Source organism: Serinus canaria, chromosome 9 (genome assembly GCF_022539315.1).
Source record: "Serinus canaria isolate serCan28SL12 chromosome 9, serCan2020, whole genome shotgun sequence".
Taxonomy (NCBI): domain Eukaryota; kingdom Metazoa; phylum Chordata; class Aves; order Passeriformes; family Fringillidae; genus Serinus; species Serinus canaria.
Window position 1 is genome coordinate 10,491,149 of NC_066323.1, and position 25,223 is coordinate 10,516,371.

At 44.6% G+C, this 25,223-nt stretch overlaps 1 protein-coding gene across 6 annotated transcripts in view; it reads left to right on the forward strand.

The window, feature by feature from the left end:
• The window catches only part of LOC103815382 (tumor protein 63), a 67,153-nt gene that overhangs the window by 14,489 nt on the left and 27,441 nt on the right, over positions 1-25,223 (forward strand). For all 6 annotated transcript variants that reach the window (XM_050978189.1, XM_018912945.2, XM_009089140.3 and 3 more), the window contains exon 2: positions 3,859-4,113. In XM_050978189.1, the coding sequence (XP_050834146.1) occupies positions 3,859-4,113 (255 nt within the window). The remainder of the gene's footprint in view (positions 1-3,858; positions 4,114-25,223) is intronic.

Below are 25,223 nucleotides of genomic sequence, written 5' to 3' on the forward strand. Positions count from 1 at the left end.
CCTGAGGGGCAATACCTTGCAGACAGTCTGCAGCCTCTCTTCTCTTTGTTCTCCCCACCCAAGGGGCCGGGGGGGGGGGGGCGGTGTGAATTCCTGCGTGTGCCTTCCCCGGGCCTGCTGCCCCTCTAATTGTCCTGTTGTCAGAAGGCGTGTGCCTCCCCAAGCCTTATCAGATTCCTCCCAAACCTTGCAGGCAGTTCAGGTGTTGACCCCTTGAGCGCAAACAACTCAGCGCCTGCCTTGGGGCACAGCCGGGAGACCGGGCTTAGTGCTGGGGTGTGCAAACCTGGTGGCTTTGTCACAGGGATGGAGCACCTGCCTGGGGAGGGACCCAGGGGCCAGGGAAGGTGAAAGGCTGGCGGGACTCGAAGCAGCAGAAGGGGAGTCCAACAGCTGCTTGTGTCAGCATGAGGATAAGTGCAAGGAGATTAATAGTTATTTAAAGAGCAAATGGGGACACAGCATTCGGCTGTGGCATGTGAGTGTATAAATGCACTGGAATGGCTGCTCCGCCGATAACATTTAGACAGATGGTCCCTGGACTGAAAGGAATGAAAAGGATCTTGGAATATCTGAAGGATATCTTACATTTTAATGGGGCACTTATTTTATTATTTTTGTTTAATTGGATCCTAGGCAGCACCTTCAGCATTTTCAGGCTGTGCTGTCTTGTTAACATTGACCGCTTGTTTGGCCATCTTTCCCCAGTAGCTTAAGTGGCCTGGGATTAGAGAAATAGTTTTTAAGTGAAAGCTGAAACACTATTGTTCTGCTGTCTGTGTGTCTGAGCTGGTGTAGGAGACTGTTTTCATCACAGCTGTCTTCTCATCATTTGCTGGTTAGGGAGTGTGTCTGATTATAATCTCCGTGAAGAATGAAACAATTGAATGATACTTCTACATTTTTGTAAGTCTTCAGGTCTCACTAGAGTATTCTGGGGTAAGAGGGTTGTTTTTTGCTTAAATGCAAAATTATTGATCAGGTAAAAGACTCTTCCTAGTACAGCACATCAGAATTCTGGCTCTTCCTATATGGAATTAGCCTCGAGGGAAGATGTGTACCAAAAGTCCGTTAAATAGGTCTTGGTTGAGTGAATAGCCTGCAGGAGATGAGACATAACTGTCATCTGTGTTGCCAAAGCTGTAATCTCCTTTTGGAGAAGAAGAACCAGTCTGGATTGCTCTCTCCCCCATCAACTACTTAGCTTTGAGTCCAGTTAAATACAAGCTCTCCCATCTAACAGGGATACTGGGCACTAATAACATCCACACTGCTCCAGAGGGGGAAACTGAGGCAAGGAGGGCAAAAGACTAACCTGAGTCACTGGTTCACCCAGGATTAGGACTCAGTATGTAATTGCTTTTATTACTCTGCTGCCTGCAGGCCTGAGACAAAGGAGGCCCATTAAGTGCAGGGCTTTTTACAGGGTGAGGAGCAATCCCTGCCCTGCAGACCTTGCTGCCTGCAGTAGGGTGAGGGTGGAGGGGGAGGAGAGGTGCCTTGCCCAAGGACACAGCAAGTCGCTGACTGAGCGAGGGAGGGAATGAGCTCTCCCTTCTCTCTGCAGCCTATCCCAGCTTCCAAAATGAAGTTTTCTCGGCTGTTCCCCCCAGACTTTCACAGCACAGCTCCTGTGAGCTGATCCATCTCTGGAAGGTCCCATGTGCCTCACTGAAGACCCAGAGCGCCAGCTTCATCTTGAGTGCTTAATAAAACCCCCAGAAAATATTAGCTTCTTCTAGTGAAACAAAAACCTAAGGAAGAGCTACAGTGGGTGGTTTAAATTTCTGTATTTCATTCTGAAAGTACAGCCTGAGAGCGTGAAGTCTTTAGGCACGTAGAAGACACTTCATCTTTGCAAAGGAATCATCTATTTTCCTCTGTGAAAGGCTGAAGTGACTGGTAAAGCAGGATGTTAAATGGCATTTCCAAAGTTCCCAGGAGAGCTCAGCAGATAGGTTGTGCCCTTCCCTTTCAGGTCTTTGGAGGAGTGTTGTGCTACTCAAAGCTTCAGTAGGGCTACTGGGATTCCCAGTGTTGAGAAAGCTTTTTGTTACAGATCTTGTGGTTGGTGCTCTGACTCAGAGAGCTTTTGCTTCGTGGCTGATAAGAAGAGGAACAACTGTTGGCAAGATGAGGGAAGTTGTGAGCAGAGTAGCTGAAATACTGACAGATAGGTGAGCTCAATCACTCTGGGTTGGACTGGAGCTATAGGATGTTAAGGGACATGAGCTGCTTGGAGCCTTGGATCAGAGAAAGAGCCTGAGTCCCTTCTGCTGTGCCAGCAGCTAACAGCAGAACCAAGTGCCTTTATATTCTTGGCTGAGCCCAGAGCTGCTGGGAATGGGCATCACAAACCTTTGTGATGCTGCTTGCCCTGAGAAGGGCTCAGTTAGTGCCCTTGGGACACACACAGGGATGAGGCTGTGAACCCAGTGTATCTGACTGAATCCCACTTGTCTGCTGCCCTGTCACTCTGGCCAGTGCCATGCCCTTCGGAGGATTAAAAATGTGTGGCAGTTGTGTAACTTTCTCCAGAATAGTTTCCCAGCTCCAAGCGTTGGTAGTTCAGAATTTTTAAATCAGATACACTTGTTTTGATGGATTTTTCTCAAGCAGGGCTTGTTTCCTGCCTTTTCGAACTTAGGCTTTTAGTATTGTGACATTTTGTGGCAAAAAAAAAAAAAAATCCGTGTTTATTTGTGGGTTTTGTGAAGCATACGTCTTTTGTGACGAATAACTGTGTGTTTAAGCCAAAATTCTGCTCAAGATGTTTGCTTATTCCCCAACTCCTCTTTTAAGAGAACATGAAAATTAATTTTGTATTTGCTTTTTTTCCGTGTCGCCTAGGAATTTATCACCTTGTATCATGCCATGTTCCACCTTTCTTCTCATAGCCTTTTGTCAAGGCTGAAAAGTTATTATCTATTGTCACATTACAGGATGGCATTAAAAGGATTTTCTTATTCTTCTCACCTTCCTCTAAACTGTGTTCCCCTCTCTTTGATATGGGGAACCATGGCTACACATTGAATTTAGGGTGTTAGATGTATTTTTTTCTGTTAACTTCTCCTTAATCTAACCTTTGCCCTTTCTGAACTCTGTTCTTAGAGGTTTGTAGTTTTGATGTCTTCCAGTTGTTGTCTTCTATATTGTTTGTACTTGAAAGCTTTTAAAGTGCTAAGTAGCACTTAACTACTACTTAACTGTACAACTGATACTTCTTAAAAGAAGCCTTCCATGCTGTTTCCATTCTATTTGATGAGAACTTTAATTCTCCACCACCATCTGTGACTGGTCACTGGGAGTTGAATGTAAGGTGCAGATAGTGGCACCTAACTGTTTTTCCACTGAGTCACATTTCAGCACAGTTACCACCTGAGTTTGAGGTCCTGTTGTCATCCTATCTAGTGGGATCAGATCCATAGCCTTTGTGTAGAGCATCAGACTGCTGAAGATGATGTAGCCTTGTACAAGTTAGAGCCAGTTGCACTGTAGGTGACCTGCTGGCTTTTATCAGGTTTCAGCAGTACCTTTGAAAAGGTCTGACTGTGTTGCTAGACATGGCAACCCTGTCTCTCTGTGATGGCTTTCTGCCCTGAAAATCACCTCCCGGTTATGCACAGGCTGTTTTCCCAGCTCTGCTGTTGGTCCAGTGTATGGAGGAGCTGTGCTCCTTTCTGTTTCAGTCACCAATGTAAAGTGGGAGATATCCTTTGCAAATCTCCCTCCTGGTGTGACACAAGCAGTGGTGCTGAGATGATGCTGTGCATCCTCTGTGGTGGAGGCTGTGCCATGTCTGGCCAGCCCGTGCTGATGCAGCTCCTCTAACACTCCTGTGCCTCTCTTTGCCTGCAGCCACAGTACACGAACCTGGGGCTCCTGAACAGCATGGACCAGCAGATCCAGAATGGCTCTTCCTCCACCAGCCCGTACAACACGGAGCACGCGCAGAACAGTGTCACGGCCCCCTCACCCTACGCCCAGCCCAGCTCGACTTTTGACGCCCTCTCTCCCTCCCCAGCCATCCCTTCCAACACAGACTACCCAGGACCTCACAGCTTCGATGTATCATTTCAACAGTCCAGCACAGCAAAGTCAGCAACATGGACGGTAAGGACACAGCATCCCTTGCTGCCTTTGGTCCCCCTGCCCGTAGTGACTTTATCATGTAATACATACCCAGGCTTGTGCAAGAGCAAAGTGACCCGAGTCCTCTGCAGGGCGTGATGTGTCACACAGAAGGGAGACATTTATCTTGGTTGCTCTGAGAGGGTGTGGTGGGAATTTAACCCTCAGTAATACCACTAAATCCCAGGAGACTAAAATGCCTTGCAAAAAACCAGTCACGTAGAGATCACGCACGACAAATGAGTGGCTTTCTTTTTTGGGCCTAGCACTGGAGTAAAACCTGAGGTGGGCATTAGCATTGCCTCAGTGCTTCCCTTGGCTTTCTCCAACATCCGTGGGTTTGTATGAGGTTTGGCACGCAGGGCCGTGCCAGCAGGGTGGAGGTGGTGCTCCTTGCTCAGACCCATGGAGTGTGACGATGTCATTTTCTGTGTCCTTCTCCTCTTGCAGCTGGTGTGGGAACCCCAGTGTGTCACCAGCTCGGGTCAGCCCTGTGTGTTGTTTGGGGTTTTGTTGAAGGGAGTGGGATTGTTTTCTTGTGGAGTTTTGTTGTTAGTTTGGTGTTTTGGGTTTTTTATTTAACACTTCTTTTCTTAACAAAAAAAAAAGGCAGAAGCCTGAAGCCCAGCTGTAGATCCTTGGTGACGCTGGCTTGGTTGTTCAATCTCTAGAGACTTCATAGCTCAGGACACAGCACTGCTGGAGCTGTAAGTCCAGCTGTTGTGGTTCAGGGCTCTAGAGTAGAGATGTTTACAATGGAGAATATTGCTGTTCTAAAGATGTTCAATATTTGCCTTCCTCTCCTGCCTACACTTGGAGAAGGTGCAGTGAATAATGTCCTGTTCCACACTACCCAAATAAAAGCAAGGATTTAATTTATTTTTTTTTAAGCAAAAAAGAGACTTTTTACCAAAAGCTAAGAGCATTAAAATAGTGTGGGGTTTTTTTTATTTTTCTTTTTAATTTGAGGAACTGCTTTGATCTCAGATACAATCTAGCTGCAAATGCCACTAAAAAAAAACCTCCCAGCTACTGCTGCCAGTAAAGAAGCAGAGCCCTCGTGCTCTCATGTGGAAAAATATGCCATACAACCACAGATCACTATAAGGTTATGTCCCTTATATTTTAAAAGCCTTTTCTGCTAAAATTTGTCTAGAACTGACATTAATAACTTTGTTCAGAAGATTGTGTTAAGTGAACTTAAAATGTGATAGGTCCAGTCACAACCAGATTTTCCTTTGTTTATGCATAAAAGGGTGAGGTATTTCTAAGTGAGGTTGAAATTGCATTTTTTACTCATCAGCCTGGGGAATGATACTCTGCTGTACTTCACACTTGTTTTTATGTCCTTGTTTCTCCTATTACACTACACACAATATTTGTTTTCAATTCCCTTTAGGTAAGGAAACTCTTGGTCAGTTCTCCTTTGCCTTTCTCAGAGCAAGAAAATGCTGGCTTGGATTTTTGCTAACTGTTCTGGAGAGGGTCCTTTGAAGGAGATATGAAAAGACGTTCTCTTTTGATACATGTGGTACAAAGAATTATCTAACGCAGCTGCAAGGAGCCAGAGTGTTTGATGCTGTCCTTTCAACTACGAAAAGCAGTCTTTTGAAACGAGGCTTGAACGTATGTAGTAGGTTGCTCCAGCAGAGATGAAGGCAAGAGAGCTACTAGCAAGCTTAAATGAGATGTTTCACCTCAGTGATAGTGGCTTTTTGGGGTAGAAGTGAGGGCTGAATTTCAATGTGGATCTAGGTAGTGGTCAAAGCTCAGATTACATGCTGACTTTGAAAAAGAAATTAAATTACTGCTTGATGACTGCAGTCATCAGATGTGTGCAGCCTGGGGAAAGGCTCATTTAGCCTTCCCTACTTTTTCATTGCCCTGATGTGGACCAGCAGATGAAGTGTATTCCCCATGCATGTTGCAAGTCTGTTCAGGTCTAAGTCCATGTATTTTACTAAAGGAACGGGCTCTTAAACAGCTGTCTGATTAGGGAGGAGGGAGTGTGGTCCAGGTGTCCCTGCACTGAGCCAAGTGACCCAGATTTAGCTGCTTGTGCAGGAGCTGGCAGTGAGCTGTACATTTGCAGTGGATGATGACAGTCCTGTGGTGCTGGCTGGGGACCTTCAATCAATACACCTTGTGAAGTGGAGCATCTATCCATCTTCAGAGCTCTGCCCTTCTGCTAATTAATCCACCAACTCATTTCACATGAGCTCTTGAGCAGTTGGTAATCTGCGTTCGACAGCTTTATCAGTGGGGTGGGTGGGGAGGGACGTGAAGGCTCTGCTTCCCACTGTCGTCCTGAGAAGTGTGGAAACATGCATGAAATGTTGATGAAAGCAGGAGTGATTGCCCCATCCTCTCAGCAAGAGCAAGTTCTTGGAGTTGCTCCCCCCCCACCATGTGACTTCATACACTTTGATTAATGCCTGTCGTCTTTTTTAATGATGGATTAGGAACTTACCCAACTGGAAGAGTTTCTTCCACTGCAGTGACCTATTAAAAGTGTAATTACTTGATGGCCCCACCCTTATTAAGAGTCCAAAACTTGAAAGCCTTGTTTCTTAGTTTGTTTGGTTTAGTTTTCTATTTTTTTCCCCATTTTCCTTCTTGCAGTTCCCTGGATAACAATATTAAGTAAGGAAATCCATTGTGTTGCGTTTTCCCCTTTATGAAGGGGATGAGCCAGTCTGACCCACCGTGTCCTTCTGGGAAGGGGTTGGTGGTGCCTGGCAGAGGATGTGCTGTCCTGGCTGACAATGTGCTTCACCAGAGCTCCTCTGATCTTCTGGGCTGAGTCATGTCAGATTAGGTCATGGGAGTGAAGGCAGTGAGCTAGGTAAGAGGAATGGATTATTTCTCCAAAAAGCAAAGAGCTGCTCTCATGAGACCTGTGAAGGTGCTTCAGGTTTCCAAGCCACTGTGTGCATTTAGATCCCAAGGTTACTTCCGTTGGAGGTGGAGGAAAGTAGAGAGTGTACTTGCTGGTTACCTAAATGCTATGTTTCTGAAAAGAGATGTGGAATCATCTTTTTCTTAAAACTTTTTGGTATTGTTTTTTTCTCCTCCAAATTCTGCAGAAAGGGTGGTTTATTGTCCTAGGACAGTGGACACCCTTTGCAAAATCCAGCAGTATTTGTGTAGTATAGGCTGGGAGGGAGATGACTGTGACAGCTTCTCTGCTCAAGGTTGTGATGGGTTCCTAATTGGGGGGGGGGGAAGGGGAGAAGAAAAAGGGCCAAAATTACAAAGAGAAACACTAGCTGATGCTAGGTGACAGTGTGATTCCATATGTATGAGCAGTTCACTTTGAAAATATTGCAGATTTTCTCTCTGAAGTCTTTCATGACTGTCAGTAGGATTTCCAGTAAAACATGCTGTCTAATCAGGTTAGGTCTCATTTGTATGCAATGTTGATCTAATTAATGATGACAAATTGAGATTGGATTGCAGAGGACTTTATAAGCATCCTTGATTATTTTTTTAATTAATGACCTCAGAACGTGAGTAAGGATATAGGCAGGTTAATCAGCCTTTTCAGAAGGAAAATCTTTAACAATTGAACCTCTATTGAAGTGTTTGAAAACAAAAACCTTTATAGTCTAAATTGAACAAAGTTTCTCGCATGCACCCTCATACAACAAAACCTTCTTGAAAACCATGCTGCAAAGGAACAAGCAGTTATTGTTTGTAATGATGAGACAGAGTAGGTTGTTGAGGTTGAGGGAGAAGCCCTCTGAACTTGGTGAAGTAAGAACTTCAGCAGAATAGTGTCTCATTTATTGTGGGAGAATTCCCATATGCCTGGGCATTGCAGTATCTCCTAATGTTTCTGCAGCAGAAGAAAACAAGGCATTTCAAAAGTGTGCCACCTCAGATTTTTTTTGCTTTGTGGAAGTTGCATGCTGATCTTTCCCACCTGGAGCTCAAATAAATAAACAGCTGCACTCCCTTTTCCCCCTAAAAAATATTTGGCAATCACCTGCCACTAGCAGAACCTGTTAATGGGGAAAGCATGATTGCAGTAGGAAAGTAAAAATTAGAGCTGTATGTCAAGGTAAGTAAAAGTTAACATTACTGCCAAATGCAAGCTATCAAAAAATGAATCTGGTCCACCCATCCCCAAAAGCAAGATACCACCTTATAAGTCATGAGACTCTTTTAAAAGACAAACAGGTTCTTCTTATTCTTTCCCAGGTTTTTGAGCCTTTAGGGTGCATCTGCTAAATACTTAAAAACTTTTCTTGATAATCACAAGAAGGCAGAAATTGCTCTAAATTTTTAAATGAAAACTGAAATTTATTTGCAAATTTTTGATTCTGCTGGAGAAAGACACCGAGCCCTGTGAGACTTGCATAATTTCAGGTGCTGGCAATACCTGAGTTGAGTGGTTTATTCTCATGCCCTGCAGTAGGTTGGAGCTGAGCTGGGTTGGCCCTTTCAGGGTTTGTTATGAAACATGGAGCTCTCCAAAGCTGCAAACTGTGTTCCAGGCAGGCTCACTGGTTTTCCTGTTCTCCGTAAACTCAGCTGTACCTTCAACCATCAGAAAATGCTCAGATTTCAGACTCTCTTTGCTAGAAAAGCTGGATAATAGTGTATGTGACATGCATGAAAGCAACTAAGTGGATTGTGCTGGCTGGGGTTAGTGAATTTGGAAAAGCTGCATTTTAAGGAAGCTGAAAAGAATGCACTTAAATTAGTCCACACAAGCAATAACAGGTTTTTGTGGTTGAGAGAACAGATTCCTTGGCTGGGCTATCTCAGTATTCCTATTTCAGATTGACTCATTTCATTTTTATTTTAAATACATTCTGTGTTCAGATCCACATAGTAAATTTGAGATTTTTTCCTAGTCTCTATAAAATGAATTAGAGGACTGTGCATAAGCATAGTGAAGCAGTGCAAGGGCAATTAGATCTGTACATTACCTTGACTCAACAGTTCCTAATTATGTGTTCAGCGTTCTCTTAAATAATCTGTTCCAATAGTGCATCATTTCAGTAACTCCGGTTGTGTCCAGTATGTCCTGACTGCTGATTATCTCTCAGAATCATAAGTGAAAACTTTTTTTAAAGGCTGGTGACTCTCTCAGTGGATATACCTGAAGGCTGTGCTGAGTGTTCCTATGGAATCTTAGCTTTGTGGTTGCTTGGTGGTGTTGGTCAGTGTGATTTGAGCTTTCCAGTTTCACCCTTTAATGTTGTATTTAAAGCTGTCAGGAGAGAGGGCTTGAATGTGGCCTTGTTGGAAGATTTTGGGTTTTCCTCTCCTCAGAGGCGCATATTCAGCAGGGATGTAGGCTGTGCCTCTTTGCACAGAGCCCTTGAGAAGGGTCCTTGTGAGACTCTTTAGTCCAGGGGGTTTGCAGCCCTCCCCCAGCAGACAGACTGGGCACCTCTGGGCTGCTCTGGGAGTAAATATCTGCAGCCCAGCAAGTTCCCCAGCATCGTTCATTTCACTGCTGATAGCCCCCACTTGTTATGGCAGAGAGGAAGGGAAAGGATGGTGCAATCCAAATGGGGAGAAGGCAGCGGAGGAGAGGATGGGGCTGCGGTTTGGGATGCAGGCGCTGCAGGCTGGTGCAGTGCTGCAAGCTGAGGCCTTCGTGGTGGATCAGCAGTGCTGCTCTACTTGTGTGCTTGTCTCAGGTGAAAAGTGGCTCAGATTTGGCTTCCTTAAGTCCTTGACAGCTGTGCCTGCCTCAGGAGGCTGCTTGCAGCACAGCAATGTGGGCTCTTGGCACAGGGCAGGTGGGGAGGCAGGGCGAGTGTCACCATCGCTGATGGTTGCCACCATCGCTCTCGTGCAGGGAGAGGTGACTTTAGTGTTTTCTTGCTTGAGGAGCTTCTGAGGTGTGTTTCCCTCTGTGTGACATTACAGGGCCTAACACCAAGGCTGTTCAGGCATAAGTAACTAGTCCTAGGTCATCTACCTGGAAAGAAGGAGCCAGGCTTATTGTCTTTGAAGGAGGTGCCTTTCTCACGGCAGGGAGGTGTTTTCAAGCTCACAAAGCTGGGAAGAACCAGTTCACCTGTGAGAACCAGTCAGGAGGGGACTGCTGGCTTCTGTTTGGGTTTTTATGCTTGAGTAAAATGAGATCTCAGTGCATTAGGTTCCCATTAGAATGTAATTGTGTTTTTTCCCGTAATATCTTTGTCATGTATATTTTGTTGTTATTACCAGCTATCATCTTCTGTTACTCCTTACAAGCAGCTGTACAGACCTGCGGAGCAGTTTCTAGAAAATGCCTTGTGATGTTAACTGTCTTGCTTTTTTTTTTTCTGCGTTTTTATGTCCTAGATTGTTTTGTAAATCCTCCTAAGGCAGTATAGCCTCTCTGTGTGAGCAGGAGTTTTGCTCTATGCTGTTTGACCAGTGCCCTCCATGGTGACAGAGCTGAACTGTGGTGCAGGACCATGCTGTAAGGGACAGTCTGTACCCCGGGCAGTGAGAAGGGAAGTTATTTACTTACTGTATGAACTGGTACTTGTCAGCACTGGGACCTGAAAATTTGGCTTTCCTGCTTTGAGTGTGTACCCTGATCTTCAAACAGCACAGTCAGTGTGGGACACCCAGCCTGCCTGTCCTGCTGGGAGAAAGCATCAGATGGTGTGAATGACCTCCTCTCCCCACTAGGATTTAGCTTCTTGGTTGCAATGTTTGTGGCTGATTCCCTCCCCCTGTAACTGGAGATGAGTTAGAGCTCACTGCAGGGATCCTACACTACTCCTGGGATCTGCAAGTGAAAAACCATGAGGCATTAGAACCGAGGATGGGGAGGGGTTGTGTCCCCCACTGGGGCAGAAGATGCCTCTGCTGTTTTGTACAAGGAATTTCTAGTTTTGCTGGCATCATAAATTTTTTCTTCTTCATAATTTAAGTTTTAATGTTTTAGCTATTTTTGAAGGAAAACTGAGGGGAAAAATTAGGTGCAAGAAACTTTTTTTGGTTTTTAAGGAGACTTTTTTTTGTCTATGTGGAGAGGAAAAAGCATAATTAAACATAATTTTCATCAGTGCAACTTGCACAAAAAAAAGCCCCACCTACTTTCATGAGAAAGGAATAAAGAGAATCATAATCCTGGATTAGGTATCTTTCACTACACATATATAAAAACAGCACCGTGTGAAAAGGGGGAAAATATATATGTGTACATACACACACCAAACATACCAATGTGCCTCCAGCAATATTACCAAAGGAATTAACTTTACAAGAAACAGCCACAGCCTGGAAAGAAGCCATTTTTCAAATAAAAGCTGAATGAGACTTGTGGTTTCTGAGAACTGTGAGAAGGAAGGGTTAAAAAAACATTTACAGATAAGAATAGCTGATGTTGGAGATGAGTGAACATCTTGAAGTAGGGGAGGGTCACTATTTAAATCTGCTTTTCTTTTTTTTTTTTTTCCTCCTCTAAGTTAAAAATTGGCTTCTACTAAGAACAACATGTAGGATTAATGTAGTACTTTAAATCTTCAAAGTGCTGCACAGACATTACTTCCCTAATCAGCAAACACCTTTGCTTGGTAGGCAAATCAGGAGTGGAGTCGCCATTTTAGAGAGGGGAAACAGAGGTGCCAGAAGTGCCAGAGTTTCTGAACCAGCAGTTTTTGGAGTGGAATTTTATTTTTTCCTTTTTTTGCTTTGGTTTTTCGGTGATTTTTTTTTTTTTATTTGGTTTGGTTGGTTTTTGGTGTGGTTTTTTTTTTTTTTTTTTTGTTTTTGTAGCATTCAATGCTGAGACTGCCTCTGGGCTGGCATGTAAAAGGTGCTGAGCTCTCCTGGATTTCACAAGTGCTAGGCATGCAAAGCAGCCTGGCAGAGCTGAGAGAGGCATCAGCACAGTTGCCTCCTTACCTTTCCAAAGGTCACGGCTGCTGGCCCAGAAGGGAGGCAGCATCTCCAGGGCAAGAAGGGTTTCCTAACAGCTGCCAGTCTCCCCCACACCATTGATCTCTGGAACTTAAACTGCATCAACTGAGCACTGTTAGAAGATATTTCAGCCTTACCAAAAAAAAAAAAAAAAAAAAAGGCGCAAAACCTATTTGAGTGGCTGTTGAATAAGTTGCTTTTGGGTAAATTTTTTCAGGGAGGCTGGTGCAAGAGGTATTGCTCACCGTGTAGACAAAGACTGCCCTTGGAGATGATCATTCCTTTCTTTAGGTCAGCTGAAATATTGCCTTTGTCATAGGCATTATGTCCCTGCCAACTCTATACAGAGCGCACAGCAGTTTGGAGGTGTGCTGAAGCGAGAATAATTCTGTGTGTATTGCGTTGGTCATGCTCTGTGTGCTGAGGGTTTAGCTGCCGTGCTTGGCAGGCCATATACTGTGAAGAAATTCCTACTTTGTTTTAAAGAGAAGTGTCCTGAGTAGGGATGGCTTCTATATAGAAAGAGCATGAACTTTATTATGCAATGGAAGTCTTTTCATGAGGTTTTGCTATGTGCAGGTGTGTCAGATTTGTTATTGTAAACACAGCAGGATAGCTGCCCGAGTAAGAGCTTAGATCCTCTTGCAAATAGAGCTGAGTATTGATACAAACGTTACCATTTCCAGTTGTTCAAGATAACACTCAAACCTTGCAACAAAGCTTGGTGGAGCCCTAGGAGGAGAGTTCTGCTTCACCCTCATTTGTATTGTTTTAGTTCTTTTAAAATATGTTCTGTGAAAGTTTTTTTAACAGAGCAAAATACTACATGTCTGACAAGAAACAGTGTTTTATGGTCTGCCAATACATGTTAGCTGCTGAAGTCCATCTAAATTCAGCTTTGTGGAAAGGTGAAAGATGTGCTAGAAGAAACAGGAAAACAGTACCTGAAGGCTGACCTGGCTTTCCTAAACAAATGAGACAGGACTTGGGTCTACATTTTGTGACCCTGGACCCTGTTGTTTTCCCCATCAGCCATGATGGCCACACTGCATTTGGGCTCTCCTCCCTGCATGTTTTGTGCCCTGGGGTGCACCACGCACTCCTCCTGGGGAGAGGAGATGCCCTGGAGGGGAGATGCCCTGCTCAGGAGCAGCACTGCCTTCATTTGGCTCCCAGCCCAGCCTCAGAGCTCCTCCTGCCCTGGGATTTAGATGTGATCTGGGTAACATTGTGCAAGTCATTCCTTCTGCCTCTGCTCCCCTTCTTCCCCTTTTCCACATACCCACCCTCAAATACAGAACTGTGCTCCTCTGCTGTAAAACACTTAGACCCCTGATCTAAGTTCCCCCAGGGGGACAACTGGACACTGCTGCTTGCTGTGTGTGCCCTATCACTAGCTTTAGCTTTCTTGTTTTGCTTTGTTTACAGGACATCAGAGTCTTTCTACAGACTAGCTTTTGAGGCAACTGATATGTGTCTTCAGGCTAAAACTTGCTGCTTGGGTTATTGCTTCCCCTGCTTGAGATGCTGAGCTTTACCAGCACTGGGCCTGCCAGGTGTGAGAATTCCTGACACACAGGCCATTTGGGGACTGTGGATAGAAGGATAGCCTGTTCCTGTTCTCTAGGCAAAGCACAGGGCTGTACCAGTGCTGTGTTAGCTGTGGTGCTGAGCCTTAACAAACTCACCCTGCCATTTGTCAGGGCTCATTAGCTCAACTGCGTGAGCTGTGGTTGGGAGCTGCCTCTCTCCTGACCTTACAGTGGGAGAAAAGTGAGCTCAGGTTTTCTATCTGACCTTCCCCCAGAGCTCCTTGGAACCCCCCTTAAAAGGGGGAAGGGATTCCCATGGGGAGGGGATGTGAGCAGTGCCACTGGGCTTGGTGCCCAGCCTGAAGGGTGTTTGCAGAGCCAGCAGCAGGGCAGGCAGTGCATCCGCTCTGTCTGCATTTGAGCATCAGCATTGCCATGGGTGGGAGAGAGAGTCTTCCCGTGAGATGTTTGTCCGGTGTCTGAGCACTGAATGATCCTTCTTCGTTCATCAGCAGGGTGGTGGCTGGTTTTGCAATGAGTTCCTTGTCTCCCATCTCTTCTCCTGCAAACCTCTCATACAACTCATTCTTAGTCATTGTTTTAGACCCATTCTTGGTGAGTTCTTGTAGGCATATGAGCAAACACGATTTCAACAAAAAGCAGTCTGTGCCCTTCTAGATATCCTACTAAAACCTCTTGTGGTATTGATACTCAGTCAGTGATGAGGCCCTGGGAAAATCTTCAGAAGTGCTATCATTAGTTCTGTAAGGTTTTATGAAGACAAAGCATGTGGACTGATTGCTTTGCAATCAGTTTTTACAGTGAATTCATAAATTTGACCTTTATTTGGCATTCCCTTTGTGTGCTGACTTCTCTGATGAGTCATTTTTGCCCATTTCCTTTGCCATGCCTTTTGAGGTTGGAGTCTTTCTGGGCTTGTTTTTCAGCAGACTGATCTGTGCAAGATAAAGATGGGGAGAGCTGGGTTGTGCTGATGCTGCTGGTGTTCAGAGGGAGCGCTGCAGCACAGGAGGAGCAGCTGCATGGGCGAGATGAGTTCCAGGGTGAATTTGCAAGGACACGTGCTGGAAGAAAACCATTTCCATGCTGCATGTCTGGTGTCAAGAAACAAAAATGCTCTGATGCTGTTAGTCACCCTGCTGATCTCAATCTGGTTAATGGCGCTATTTTGTTTCAGTGCACTGATCTTCTGATGCGTGTTTTGCGGCATATTTCAGAGAAGCTGCTGAAACACAGAATTCATGGGGGCCTTTCTCTTAAGAAACATGGCTTTGTTAGCATGTTAAACGTTGATAAATCACCTGGCCAAGATTGATTCTGATAGTGATTGGGAATTACTGCCTTGTGACCTCTTCTCTCTCCACCACATAGGTCAGAGCTGTTGGCAACTCTTGTCTCTGAGCGGGGAGCTCCTGGGGTGCCCCTTACACTGGACCCCCGGGATGGCATTGTGTCCACAGTGTGACCCCAGTGTGACCTGCTTGCTGGGGAAGTCAGCATTTCTCTGCTCCCTGGAGGGGCAGAACTGAGCACACAGGCAGGTGCTGGTTGCTAGGGGGTAATGCAGGATGGCCAGGTATTCCTGCATGCTGGGGTCTCAGGGCAGCTTGCTGTCTTCAGCCTTCCCAGCATGGCTCAGCAAGGGTGTAGATGTTCACTCAGCCTCTTAAAATGTTTTTCTTCCCCCCCCCCCCCGCCCCCCGCAACCCCCCAGCACCTTTTTCCACTGGCCATACCAATCTGATTACACCTTCGAGGGATCATCTGCCCCTAAAGCTTAATTAAGGAGCTGGTCTGACTCGTCACTGACTCACCTGCCACTGTATGAGCTCATGTCTGACTTGTCCTAGGAAGATAGTGAAATATGTCAGGCTTCTCTGAAATATTGCAGGTTTTTTGTTTTATTGCGCCCCTGACATTGCTGTTGGCTCCTGCAGAGGTGAGCAGAAAGATGACTGCCCCAACTTCATTACTTTTATCTAAACTTACTTGCTTGCCTTTTTGTGCCTTGAAAAACAAGATGGGGTTTTGCTTGCACAGCTGTAGGTATGTTAGAGTTAATAAAAAAAATATTAAAAATTAAATAACCTTTGAGTTTTGGCTTCAGGCAAAGTAGGTGAAATGATGTGTTTTGGAGATGAATGCTCTTGCAGGAGGCAAGATGTAGCTTGCAGGAGAACATCTGCAACCAATCCATTCTGTATGAGATGGGGCCAAGACTTGTTTGTATCTCAGTACCTGTTCAAACATGTTATACCATAGCAAAAAGAGATTTTGAATGCATTGAGGAAGGGTGGGTAAGAAGGAAAAGAGACATCAAGCTGAATGTTTGCTTAATAGCCTTGATTTCTTCATTAAACTTTTAAGCACTTTAATAATCTGATTACCTGCTTTCAGAGCACGGAACAGTTTTTCCTTTCTTTTTTTCTTTTTTTCTTAAAAGAGAAAAAACCTCTCCTCATCTTGGTGCTGTGAGATGAGCTTGCTTTGTGACCTGGAGCAAATCCGCTAACTGTTTGCTGCTTTTCTATACTCACCCTGAGGACTGTTGGTGGAAGGATGTTCTGTAATACATTTGATCAAAGGCAGTGCAGAGGTTCAGTTGCCAGGCTGCCTGCCTGGGCCCCGGAATGCAGCTTCCCATCCAAAGCTCCTTGCCCATCTCCCATCCCCTTTGTCCTGTCGGAACTGCATGTAGCATGAACGTTTTGCAGCTTGCAGAGCTCATTTGCCTGCCTCTAACTGTGCATTTGAAATGCCTCTGAAGGCCTGTGGCAGCAGAGAACAGTTAGATGACTCAGGAGTGGCTGGAGTGGTGAGGCTGGCAATAGAGGCTCTCAGGCTGAGGTTCTCTTATCGTTGCACTGATGGTTCTCATCATCATGTTGAGCTCTGCATTGTTTTGGTTTTTTTTTTTTTTTTTATTTTGTAAGACAACCCCAGAGTTGTACATGCAGCTGTATTTCTGGTTTGCACGTGTAGCTAGTGTGGGTGTTGAATGTGCGCACTGTGTACAACTGGGATTTGTCGTTAGTGGAATGTAGCAACTGTTAGTCAGATCTTTTTGCTTGTCTAATAGGCTGAATTCCTTGCTGAGGAGATGAGAGAACTGAGTTGGGCTGATTCAGGTGGACAGTGTGAACACAATGTCTCTAAAATCCTTTCAGAGGAAAGGGGCATGTGTTTCAAGTCTATTCTAGGAAGAGTTGGGGTTGTAGTACTACCTGGGTAGTATTTTGCTAGTGCTTAAAACCAGCAGGCTGTTGAGGTTTTTTCTACCCTTTTGTCAAACCAAATCCTGCTGTGACTTCACCAAAAGTGCTTGTGTAAGTGGGGCAGCCCTGGTCATGTACTGATCTTTGTCAAGACCTCAACACAGAAGCAAATTAAAGAACAGCAAGATGCACATGTGCCTGTCCTCTGCCTTTGATGTCGACTGGGCTCTTCCACTTGGCATTGGCTCTTCACGGGGAGGTTATTCTGAATCCCAAGTCTCCATGCCTTTGTCAAATCCCTGATGACTCTTGGCGCTGCTGTCCACGTGTGGCCAGCTACCAGGAAGGCCTCCTGCAGCTGGTCCATGCTTGGCAGATAAACACCCACGGGAGGCATGGCCTTGGGCTCTGTGCAGTGTTGTGTGGACATGCAGAATGCTGTGTCTGTGTAGGGCTGCAGCAGTGGGCAGAGTCATTGGCTCTGGCACATTGCAGCTGGAATGTGATGGTTTAGGGGCTGTGCAGGGATGGCTTGCTGTGCTTGAGCTTGTTCTCCTGCGTGTCACACAGCCAGCAGTCCCTGTAGCTGCACCATGACCATGCCTTGAACAGGAGCACTGTTTGCTTTTGCTTTGCCCTGCAGGAGTCATCCTGACTGGGAGAGACAGTCAGGGTTGTGTTCAGATGCAGATTATACCTCACTCCAGTGTGCTCAGGGCTTCAGACAAGAATTTAGGTAGCCCTCTTGTCCTTCCTTGAGTTTGCTCTTGCTGATATGTATTTCAAGCTGCCCAAATGGGTCTCTGTCCTGATGCTCTGGTGGCTTATGCAATCTTCCATTCCTTCTTTCAGAGCTGGGTTGCTGTGACACTTTTGAGAAATAGCAGGGCTCATCTCTGGAGAAATCTTCTTTTGGAGGGAGTTTCCAAAATGATTGACCATCTGGGGTTCTGTTTGCTTGCTTAGGAGCTCCCATCCCAAAATCACTGAGAAAGATGGCTGAAGCCACTAATGGCACTCTCTTTGCCAAGCATTGGCTTAACACTCCAGTTTTATCCCTGTTGTGTGCAAACATTGCCCTGTTCCCAGAAATCTCTTTTGGCTCCTTATCTGAATTGGGTGATGTAATTATGCCTCCCAGCCCACTATTGCAATGGGAAAATGGGTTCCTCTTGTTGGAATTTTCAAGGAGCTTGCTCCTTGGAGAAGCACACATCAGCCTGTGTGGGAATGGGGTGTCGGGGGTGTATGTTTTGTTTAGTGTTTTTCCCCTTGGCTACACAAGCAGCTAAAACCTGTAACCTACAGGACTTGGAAGCTTCATGCAGAAAATTAGCTTAGGTTGGTAGAAGAGTTGAGATCACATTTTTCTTGGCTAATTAAAGGATTAAAGGTGCAGAGATTTAGAGCGAACTGTCGGTGTGCTACAGGAGAGAGCCTTTGATGGTTGAATCCAACTTGAGATTAAACAAATTGCATTTAAATAAGATATACATGGCAACAGTTACAGTCTGTCTGGGCCTCTCTATTCCTTGGTGTCCTTCAGGGTCAGGTAGATGGTGTGCTGTGGCTAGGACTTCTCCTCCCTCACCAGTTTCCTTCTTCCCACGTGCTTCCCTCTGGAGTGTTTGAATCTGTTGCCTCCACACTTTGGGGTTTTTTTCCTTCTAACCCAGTGCTTAGTGCAAAGGAGCCTTGCATTCTTCCTTACACAATAATGAGCTGCTGTCTCTCACAGCAGTAGCATGGTCACATGCTTGTTGTGTGTTTTGTAGAATCTCTTATCCTATTTAGGGTTTTCCTGCATCCTGGTTCTTTGCTGTCTGCTGCTGGAGAGCTAAACGTTTACTCCTCCGTGAACTTTTTTGTGTCGTTCAGTTGAGAAGCTGCTGGATGGAAGGAGTTGATGGTTTAATGGTGTCTTCCTCTACATAGTGGCTGGTAAAATTCTAGAGAGGCAGTGATCTTGTGCAGGTTCCAAGTCCTTGACTTCTTTGAATCTAGTTGCTTGTCTTCAATGGGCTGCACTTGCAGATGGCTTGCTAATGTTAGTCCCAGCCCTACTCCTGTCTTTTCCTTTGGATAGCATTACTTTCAGAGCTGCTAAGGGGATGCTTTCAAGTGTTACCCTTGATAGCACTTGCCTGGTGCAGGCTTATGAGGTTGATGGTAGCTATCTCAGAGCAAAGCTTGCTTTCTGCTAGGGCAGGAATTCATCTGTGCAGCATGGTGCAGGGCAGCAGCCTGTTCTACCCGTGCAGACTTTGCACCTTTCTCTGATGCACCACATATGAGCTGTAAGGAAAATGGGAGTGCCAGACAGTGTGAGTGAATAACTTCTGATGTTGCAACTCTGTCTTGTTTTGTTCCATTTTGTTTTACTCCTTTTCAGTGAGGAAGGGGCTTGGCTTTTGTTACCTGCCACCTATATAAGATCATGTAGGGGTTTTGTGTCCTTTTTTTGTTGTTGTTGTGGCAATAGAAAAAATCACAGAATTGAAAATGGTAAAAAATCTGCTGGGATTCCATAATCACTTAAAAACATGGCATTACTTACTAATTGGGTGTGGTTAGTTGGGAAATCTGACTTTAAAATTATATTTCCCAGGGAACTATTCCTGTTCTCATTGTTATCCAGTAACAAAGACTGCTTTTTGGTTGGGAAAGCAGTCTTGCTTTGAATGGGCTAGGTCTTCTCACAAAGCATCTGTTGCTTGGGGTCTTCAGAGCTTGCAGTTTGCAAATGAAGCAGTGCAGAGTAGTGAGGTCTGCAGGGACAAAGGGCTGTTTGGTGTTTTCTTTGGAAAGCTGTCTTCAGGTTGTGGTTGCAAGGATTTGCATCTAAAATCCACATTAATTCCTTTTATTTTTCCAGTTAGATCATGCAGATGGCATTATTATCTTTGCTACCAAGTGAAATAAATCAATTGCTAGGTATTGAGAGACTTGATGTAATCTATTTCCAATAATTTATAGATCTGTTACTATGTCATGGAGTATTTGGGTAGTCATTCCTTTGGAGTTTACCTAGCCGGCTTTTGTAGCTCTGCCTGTGAAGTGCATCCAGCTCCATGCAAGCTTGTTTTATGCACTTGTGCTTTCTTGCTGAAATTTCAAAGCAGCCTAAAAATCAGAGATCTGAACTATGCTGTGTTCAAGCCTTCCATTTCTTCAGTGGCATGTTACTGCACAGTTCCCTTTAGCTTGCTTGTCCACTGGGATGTGGTTTTACATTCTACTCTTAGGGGGCAGGAGGTGCAAAACTGAAGATGAGTTATTTCTCTGAGGGGTAGGAAGGACTGCTGCTAACATTTTCTGACCTCATTGCAAGCCCTCCTCCCTTTCTAAATGCTGCTCTGTGGAACAGTTTCCCTTTTCTGCAGTTGTACAGCTCCAGGGAGTATGAGACAAAATGAAGGAGAGTACCCCAAACCTGGCATGGGCTTGTTGATCTTCCTAGCAGAGAAGATGCCACAGCATTGACCTCATTGGCTGGCTGGAGGTGAGGTGCTGTGTTTTTGAGCAGGGAATGTCCTGATAGCTGCTGCAGCAGCTCTGCTGTGTTCCTCAGCCTGGAACTTGATGAATTGTTTCCCACGGTATGTAGGAAAATCAAGGTCTCAGTTCAGTAAGGCACTTGAGAGAGTGCATAACCTCTAGCACGTGAATATTCCCTGTGAAATCTCTTGGGTTCTGTTGGAGTCAGCAAGGCTGCTCCCAACCTTAAAGGTAGGCATCTGCTTAAACACCTTGCTGAATCATGTCTTGACTTTGAAAGTAGGCTGAGGAGAAACCACATGAGTTGACTCAAGGACTGTGCTTAGCCAGGTCATTGAGGATGGAAGGAGAAGGCTGAGGAGGAAGATCTGGGTAAAATACCAATCCCAGAATTCTGCAAATGCTGGTAATAGCTGACTTTCTTCCCGTTCATCCCCAGAGCTTAATTGTATGAATAAAAGGTTTAAAGGTTTGACTTAGTCACCATTCATCCTAAATATTCTGGAGCTGCTGTCATGCTTTATTGACCTAAGATCTGAGTTACTGCATCTTTATGACTTGCTCAGTTAGGTTTAATTTTTGTCTTTCCTAATCCTTATGTTTTCACTGTGACTCAGATCTAGAGTGTGGCCTCGTTGGGTCAGTAATTCCAGAAAACAGAGGGATGTTTGCAGAAATGGTTTGGTTCAGTCTGGACTCTCTATTGCCTAGGAGAAAGAGAGGGCCCTTTTCTGCTGGTGTTCATGCATGGGAAGAACATTTGTTCCTGCTTGATGTCTCTGTGTGAGTTCGTTGCCTTGCTCACCATCCTGGACAGAAAAACTTTGCTGGCTTTTCACTTTAATTATCAATGAAATGCTCGACAAGCAGGAGAAGAATATTTGCATAGATGTAATTCTGGAAGTTGAGCGTAATGTGATCAGGAAATGGGACAGGCCCTGGCTGTTATCATGGAAGAGACTTGCTAGTACTTGCACTTAGTTTAAAATGTAATAAGATCTGACTCAGGATAGTTTCCTGGACGTTAACAGAGAAGACTCAATGCCATTTTGGCAAGGGTCTGGCACTATCCTTTCTGCACAGGAACAAAAGAGATTTCTGGCAAATTCCTGCATTTGTTCTGAAAGGGCTTCTAACAGTGCACTGACGATTTAGAGGGAAATGGTCTCCCTTGGAGCAGAAAAGCAGGGGCGTGTGTGTGTTTTCAGGACTTTCTTTTTCGGAGATAGAAGCCAAGGAACAAGGCGCTTGCGTGCTGTGCCAGTGAAATCTCCCTGGGAAGACATGATGCTACTTGCAAGGTATGCACAAGACAAGACCAGAGGCGCCGCAATGCTTGATTACTGTCAAGGACTCAGTTGGAACTTGCCTTTGCTCTTTGGCCTGCAGCATTTATGTAGAAATTGGGGACGCTGCTGCTTGCTTCCAAAGCTTTGCCTTGATGGGTCCTGCCCACATCTAGGCAGGGAGGAAGGAGCGGGGGAGCTCAGAGCCTATGAAGTAAACAGGAAAATTACTCACCTTAATGATGCATTTCACTGGCATTGCCACTCTGAGAGCCTGTCAGATTTAATACTTTCTGTCTTCCCTTCCATCGCCTCCCATCGGTGTGATTAATAGTCTATTAGAAGGAAGAAGTGGAGAGGTATCCACACCTTCCCTCAGGTGAAATAAACAGGAGGGGAAGCAAAGTGAGTAGGAGAAAGGGGATCACCTTTGTCCATCTGAGCCATTTGGTCTTCGTTGAGCGTGCACATCCAGAAGAGCGCTCATTTACTGACTTGGTTGGTGGCCCCTTGATTTATTCCAGTTCACAGGTGCGCCCCCTGGCCTCCCAGTTAGCTACCAGCCCTGCTCCATGGGGTGCATTGGCCAGTTCCCCACTCCAGAAACAGTCAGGGAGCAGTCCTGCAGTCGGTCACAGTACAACAGCCTTAGCACTGTAGGAAGGCAAGGAAAAAAAATACAAACGATTTGTATGTGAAGTTCTTCAGGGATTATTTGCCCTTTTTGTAAAGTACATTGAATCTGAAACTTAAGTCAAGAGAGAGCAAATAGGATAGAGAATGTATCTGGGCAAAGGTGTTTAGTATGAGAGGTCACAAGACACTAAACTGTTTTTAGCTTGGAATTGCTTGAATTTTCTTTCCTGTATCAGAATGAATGTGCAGAGACTGGTTTGCATCTCCTGTGACCCTGTCCGTGCCCCAGCTAGGAAGCTGGGCCAGTATTTGACGTAAATACTCTTACCCTCACAACGTGCTGACCATGTGGTATTTTACAAGTAGGCCTGTCCTTTAGCATGAGCCAGAATTTGGGTGGAAATCTGTCACCATCTAGTAAAGTGTCCTGCTTCCCAAGGTGTTGAATGGCTGGGGCAGTCTATGGCAGAGTGCCTCATAGTTCTGAGACTGACTCTGACACTAATGTGCAGGCTTAGGATGTTGCTGATTGAAAAGACTATATTGCCAGACCAACTTTTTTGTTGTTGTTGTTTTGTTTTTTTTGTTTTTTTAAATGTGTTCTCTTGTCCAGCTTGGCTTCCCTCTGGTGTAACAGATACTGTACGAGTGACTCATTCACTTTCCTCTGAGTTATTAATGAAATCTCCTTATTTGCAGATGGAGGAACTAAAAGGAATTTTGTACTAACGTCTTATCTTGGGCATTTGCTTGTATCCTGCTTCTTCCCCTGATCTTTAGCTGGGGTGGGGCTACCTGAATCTGTGGCTGTGTCACAAATTGCAGAGGACCCAAAGCCTCTATATACTCTCTATGGGGCTGCAAGATCTGACCTGCTTGTCTGGGACTTCTACTGCTGACTCATGTTTTTGAAACCAGGTTAGAATTGGTAGGAGCAGATTAATTTTGGAGCACTTTGGGATTTTTTGCTTTGCTTTGCTGTTTACTTTGTCTTAATAGAGCAACCTTTATGTATTGCTGTGCTTCTTCCCTCATGGTTGAGTTCATCACCCTTTGACTTTCAGCAGGGGACAAAAGTGACAGGGAGATGCACTAAAAATTGGTGTCTGGTTACTCCAGATGATGTTTCCTCTAGCTGACTAGAGTTCTGGAGTTTGGCTGGTAGGATGGAGCATGCTGCAACATGCAAACTTGAAACAAATGACATCTGGGAGGCGAATAGGAAACACACAGCAGCTTTCCTCTTTGGCTGAGCCTGGAACACATGACTGTAAGAAAGTTGAAGCCCCCACACCAAGCTAGAGGAGGTTTGAAATGGCCAACCTGGACTTTAAATAAAGTAGTCCATGAGCAGAACATGTTCTGGTGCTCAGAATCAGAGGCCAAGGCACATGAGTCAGGAGCAGTATGTGGTGTGGAGGTTTTGCTGTTGGGAGCCTGCATGTGTTCTTTTCAGTTCATTTCTGGAGTCCTTTATAACAGAAGTCAGATTTTCATTAAAATACAGGTTGAATCAGATCTTAAATTCAGCTTTGAGCTCACAAATTCCCTTACACAGAGGCACACTGGCTTGAGCAGGCAGTGGTTAACAGTGCTACCAAAGTTAAGTGTATGCTGAAGATGTTTTTTACTAAATCAAGTCCTTGAGGTTTTTCCCTGCAGCACTGGAGTATGCATTCTGGAGTAATGAGTAGAATTGCCTGGAAGGGCTATTGCTGGTTATGTCACTGTTGCAGTGTTCAGCTGCTCTGACACTTGAGGGCATACAATCAACTTAGTTTCATGTAGGCAAACGTGTGGTCATTTGTGCACTGTCCACTCACTTGCATTGCCTGTAAGCATGTGTGTGTATTTTATAGAGATGCAAATATTTGTAACTCCAGTGTAGTGCTTTGTTAGCAGTGAGTTAACCTCTTGGTAGGAGGATGTGAAGTAGCCACGTGTCTTTCAGAGTAGCTGGCCTGTAGAAGGAAGAAATGCAATGGAGTTATCCACAAAACTGCTTTGGCAATCACTTTATTGATTAAAAAATTTGCTGTTGAATTTTGTTGGCTTACTAATTAATGCTTAATAGTTGAAGTGGATGTTTTCCAGATCCAATATTAAGTAATTCTTTAGACTAACTTTATTCACCCCTCAGTATTGTGCTGGAATTTAACACATCATAGCCTGTAGGTGAGTTTGGGTAGAATGAGAATGAACCTCCTGTAGTGTATGTTTCATAATGTTTTATTTTCTGTGGTAGGCAATAGGTTGCTTATTTGCTGTGCATTCATAGTGGAGAAGTTGCTGGCAGATGTAGATATTGAGGATGATGTTCAGCATCAGATCAACTTGCCTTTCACCAGATTTGCACTCGTTTCATACTTTTACCTCACAAAATTTCTTCTGCAAAGCAGTCTATTGGAAATGTAAATTACTAGGCATTGATAGCATCTGAAACTTGTTTGCTACTGCTAAAGTTTTAATTTAGAAACTGGACACAATGCACAAGCAGTGTGTGAGCTGGCTGCACAAGCTGAGGCCATTTTTCTGCAGGAGTCTTATGATTTTGGCTTTTAAATAAATTAATTTCAAATATCTTTAAATAATAGACTAGCAAAGGAAGAGAACTCACAAAACCAGAGAGTAAAGCCTTCCTTTACACCTATCACTTTGTATCAAAAAATGTGTAAAGCTTGCCTCCTAAGTTTTTCATTTGAGGTTTTTTCCTCTTGATACAGGATACTTTTCAGTTGATTCGTTGTTGTTGTTTGTTTTTAAAATGGTTTTCAAGCTGAACCTCAAGAGGTTTTCATTTGTTGATGAAGTAAGACTGATATGTAGATATGAAACTGAAATGTTAGAGCCCACATATGTAAAGTTTTCAGAGTTACAATAGTTTCATAGTGCAAAAGCAGTATGGGAAATTATCAGTGCTACTTCTGTTACTATAGTGGCTTTGCTGACAGTGTTAGGTAGAGGTGATACATACTGATGGAGGTAGTTTTGAATTAAAACCCCTGCGGAGCCTCAAGTGAGAT